This window comes from Tauraco erythrolophus, chromosome 1, assembly GCF_009769465.1.
Source record: "Tauraco erythrolophus isolate bTauEry1 chromosome 1, bTauEry1.pri, whole genome shotgun sequence".
In the NCBI taxonomy this organism is placed as follows: Eukaryota; Metazoa; Chordata; class Aves; order Musophagiformes; family Musophagidae; genus Tauraco; species Tauraco erythrolophus.
The window spans coordinates 125,022,779-125,027,762 of record NC_141465.1 but is presented as its reverse complement, the minus strand read 5'-3'; the positions used below and the strand labels follow the sequence as shown (position 1 = coordinate 125,027,762).

Sequence of the window (4,984 nt, the reverse complement as noted above, 5' to 3'; positions counted from 1 at the left end):
AGGAGGCGCATGGGAAGCAGGGGAGCAGCCCTGGGCTCCTCTGGACAAGAGGACATGGAGACAAGAGACTGCGTCGGCTTCTGAGCATGGCAGGGCTCCCCTCCGCCCGGGGTTCTCCGCCCGGCGCTCCGGCCGGCGCTCTCGGGGCGCGGGTGCCCCGAAGCCCCCTCCGAGCCGCCCGCACGACCCTTCTGGTGCGTGCTGGGGTCTGGGCTCCTCCAGGGAGGCCCTTCCCGAGTGCGGAGACACAAATTCCCTCTGCAGCCCCAAGTCGGGGAAGAGCAACCAAGCGGGCCGGGGACAAGGGCTGCCATTGCCTGCACCTGCCCGCGGCGACCTCGGCGAGCCCCAGGACCGCCATGGCCCACACGCCGCCCGCGGCGACCTCGGCGAGCCCCGGGGCCGCCATCCGACGGGATGGCGCCGCACGGCTCCGCCGCGAACCCCAGCACCGCTCTCCCGCGGGCGGAGCGGCGACGGTCCAGCGCGGGCGGGGCAGGGCGGCACCCGGGGGCGGGCCGCGGCGGCGAGCGGGCGGCCGGAGGGCGGAGGGGCTGCCGGCGGCCCGCGGAGGACGGTCCGGCATGGGCGGGAGCGGCGCTGGCAGCGGCACCTCCCCGCCGCCGGGACAGGGGGTGTGGGCTGAGAGGCGGCGGCGGCAGCAGCCCCAGGCGCTGCCCCAGCCGCGGCATGGGCTGGCCGACCCCGGCCCCGCGGCTGCCCCGCGGCGGCCGCCGAGGGCAGAGCGGCGGCAGCGGCCGGCCTGGATGGAGCCGGCCCCGCGCGGCTGCCCCGCCGGGCGGCCCGGCTGCCCGCGGCGGTGGCGCTGGCGGCTGCGCGGGCGGCGGTGGGCGCTGGCGGCGGGGCTGCTGGGCGCCGCCGCCGCCCTCGCCCTCTACGCCTGCCTGCCGGAGCCGGCGGCGGCCCCGCGGGCCGCGGCGGGAGGCCGGGTCGGCGGCGAGGTGAACGTGCTGCTGTGGTGGGAGCCGTTCGGCCGCCCGCGGCGAATGGCCGACTGCCGGCGGCGCTACAACATCACAGGCTGCCGCCTGAGCGCCGACCGGAGCCGCTACGGCGAGGCGCAGGCGGTGCTCTTCCATCACCGCGACCTGGCGCTGCACGGCGCCGAGGGGCTGCCCCGCGGGCCCCCGCCGCGCCCGCCGCGGCAGCTCTGGGTGTGGATGAACTTCGAGTCGCCCTCGCACTCGCCCGGCCTGCGGGGGCTGGCCGGCCTCTTCAACTGGACCATGTCCTACCGGCGGGACTCGGACGTCTTCGTGCCCTACGGGTACCTCTACGCCCCGCCGGCGCCGCGGCCCTTCGTCCTGCCCCGCAAGACGCGGCTGGTGGCCTGGGTCATCAGCAACTGGGACGAGGAGCACGCCCGGGTGCGCTACTACCGCCAGCTGAAGGAGCACCTCGCCATCGACGTGTACGGGGCGCGGGGGCTGGCGCTGGCCGAGGGCGGCGTGGTGGAGACCGTCTCGGCGTACAAGTTCTACCTGGCCTTCGAGAACTCCCAGCACACCGACTACATCACCGAGAAGCTCTGGAGAAACGCCTTCGCCGCCAGCGCTGTGCCCATCGTTCTTGGCCCCCGCAGGGCCAACTACGAGCGCTTCATCCCCCCCGACTCCTTCATCCACGTCGACGACTTCCCCAACCCCCAGCTGCTGGCCACCTACCTGAAATTCCTCGATAAAAACAAGCCCAACTACAGGAGGTATTTTGCCTGGAGGAAGAAGTATGAGGTCCACGTCGCCTCGTTCTGGGATGAGCATTTCTGCAAGGTTTGCGAAGCCGTGAGGGCAGCCGGGAATCAAATCAAGACGGTACGAAATCTGGCCGGCTGGTTTGAAAGCTGATGTTCCTGGCGGGTGAGGTTGCTTGGCCAGCCCGTCCTGGCAGTGGACTGCGTCAGAGCATAGGGAAGAATGCGTCTGGCAGAGCCCGTTAGCCGAGGTGGTACGCAGGAGGCTGTCATCATTGAGAGATGTGTGCAGGTAGCGGTAGACAAGCTGTGAAAAGCCTACTAAAGGAAGGTTTTCGTTAAAGTGGAATATTAAGAAACTACAAAGAAACATCAGGCAAGACGATTCTTCAAGAGCAAAGTTAAAATTTCCAGAAGTGGTACAGATCTGAAGCCTATACAGTTGTGCATAGCTCGGCATAAATAACTGTTCCCAAGTCCTTCAGCCGTACAGCTGAAACCAATTTTGTCGGCTATGACAGCTTCCTGGACTGTGAAACTTTCTTCTGCTTACAGAGGATATGTGATCAGTGCTGGCTTTCTGTATTCTGAAGACAAAACTCGATGTTTTTAACAGTGATTATTTTGCGCGTAAAAGCTACTTGCAGACAAATTCTGAGCCGCAAGTGTTGAACGTAAGAATGTAATGATACAGTAGCACTTTTTAGCAATGTTTGAAATTGCAGCAGCCAACTAATAAGGCTTTGAGCCAAATAATAATTCCATTTAGGAAAAAAGTGTATGGAGGGGACTGGATCTGGGTGGAACAAACAGCTCAAATGATGTATTTTTTTCCACTGCCTGCCAGAACCATAGGCACGTTTATCCTGTATGAAAGTGGAGAAGAGCTTTAAGTACAGGAGAAGACAGACTAGAGGAAAAAAACTGGAAAGTTTCCACCCTCCCTTTATTCAGGAATTAGAAAACGTTTACAGGAGTCTGCGTGTTTTTCTCTACAAAGTTACTGCCATGTAGGAAAAAGCAGGGAAAGACTCAGAACTACAAGGTTTTTATTACTATATTGAATATGTACACAGAAAGACTAACTTATTTCTCTAGTATCATTAGACAGCCCTGTTTTGTAGCAATTGTTTTGGTTTATGGCACGTGTTTTTAAAAATTCTAGTGGGTGACAGACTACTTGGAATGCCACTTTGCTGTTTGTAAAATAATAATTAAAAAAAATATATATTCCCAAAATTCAAGTCCCAAATCACTGCCTTTCAAAAGAAAATTACTGCAGAGAATAAGAGCTAGACTGTTGATAAAATACAGACTGTGTGAAGAAAGAATGTGAAAAGGGAAAGATGGGTTGTTTTTTTTTTCCTTTGGATTTGAGGGGTTTTCTGGCTCATTTTTTTAATCCCTAAATAGGTTCCTAGGATAAAACTTCCATCTCTCAGTGCCTAACGGTAACATTTACAGTAGTTATTCCCTTTCAGACTGTGCCATTTTGCTGGAGTAAGATCTTCCTGGTAGTCAGTGTAAACTTACTTTTTGGTTACGTGTATGGTACATGTATGTATATCTTGCATGGTGAGATCTAGAAAGAAACTTCAATTGCAATTACACATCTTCAGGAAGCTGAGCCTTCTCTGCCCTTTGCAACTATGAGGTTTGGTTGCAAAAAATGATAACCCATGAGAGTCCTGCACAAATGATGAAGGGGTTCGACCAGCTCCTCTTTAAGGAGCTGGATAATCCATGGAGTTACCCAAAGACTTCACTTGTAATAAAATTGTGGGCACAGAACAGGTGAGGAAAGAAGAAAGCCAGTTGCACATACAAGATGGGCATCAGAACAGGTGAGTTTAGTGGCATCTGTGAGTCAGATTAGGAAAGGATTAGATTTGACTTGAGCAGTAAGGGATGTTGGGTAGGTGCTTTTAAGATTTATGAGCTGACAGCCAACTGTAATTTGTTTTAAAGTAGATCCCCATGATTCGGTAAGCATGGAACCAAGGATTATTGAAAAAAATACAATAATGAAGTTAATTAATAATTTGCACAGATCTACTAGATCAGATCTTGCTGGCTCTTGTGTTTATTCCCTTCTGCTTTTGTGGAAGGAAGGATGACTGAAAGTACTTCAAGAGCCTTTCTGTTGTTAATGTCAGAGCTGCTGTGGAAATCTTATTCGGAAAGGAGAGAAGACAGTCAACGCAATGCGGAGTGTAGTAGGGATGGTCCCTAATGCTCCATTTTCTCTTGAAGTGATGGTTAAAAGCGAAAGTGTGTTCTTCATGGCATGGTCATCTGTTTCTCTACCAGCGGCTACTGCTCCCATAAAATTGGTTTTGATAATTTTAAAAATCTAATTTAAGTATAGCATTAACAGTAATGTTTAAGTGTCAGGATAATAGAATCTGTCTCCCTTTGGACTATCCTTTTTTTCTGTTCAGTTTTTATCATAGCTCACATAGATACGTACCAAATCTGATCTTAAAAGTGATGAGCAATCTTTGAAAAATAGTACTTAAGATTGCACTACTTTTTATCGGTCTGCTGGGACTAGCGTATTTTTTTTCAGTCCTCCTAATTTTTGTAGCATTTTCAGAGAGTTTCCAGGCACAGAGTTCTTCTGTGTAATCATTAGTAATGCTGCAGGCAGAAGATCTGGTTATGGGAGCATGGGAATTGCCAAAGATCACAACTGATACTTTTTTCTCAGCCTGTCTAAGAAAAGCAAGCTAGAGTTGTGTAAAATTCAGAAAAGAGCTATGCAATAATTAAAATATCATGTTTGAATAAGGTGATCACAGTTGTACTGTGTTTGTAAGTTACTCATTGAGTATTTTCAAGAATTCCGTAGTGAAAACTGCAGTCTTGTAATAATTATTGAAGAGCACTTGGGAGAAAAGAAACCTTTTTCTAGTTTCATCATTCTTGCATGAGCGTTGCACACTTTTTCCCTTTAGATTTGGGAGGAAATTCAGCCCTGGTCTACAGCTGCTGAAGTCAGTAATACAGCACCTCCATAAATTTAGTTTGGTTTTTGGCTCATCCACTCCACAGACTAGTAGCGTACTGTTATAAGCTAAGGACTGGCTTTTGTAATTCACTCTGTAGAGCTCAAGTTTGGTGATAAAAAGTTTGCCTGAGCGACTTGGATTGTAGATCAGGTGCTGGACTACAGGAAATACTGCAGGTCATGTGTATAATCCGTCTATAAAAATGAAGCAACTTTATTCTCTATTCTAAGTAGAAAAATCTTTTTGAATACATTTTGAAAAA

General features: G+C 51.9%; 1 protein-coding gene across 1 annotated transcript; it reads left to right on the top strand.

Moving 5' to 3' along the window:
* The first annotated feature begins 584 nt into the window (after positions 1–584).
* On the top strand, positions 585–1,865 carry FUT4 (fucosyltransferase 4). Its single transcript, XM_009987683.2, has one exon. It carries the CDS (start codon positions 585–587, stop codon positions 1,863–1,865), a length of 1,281 nt encoding a protein of 426 aa, XP_009985985.2.
* The last annotated feature ends 3,119 nt before the right edge of the window (positions 1,866–4,984 follow it).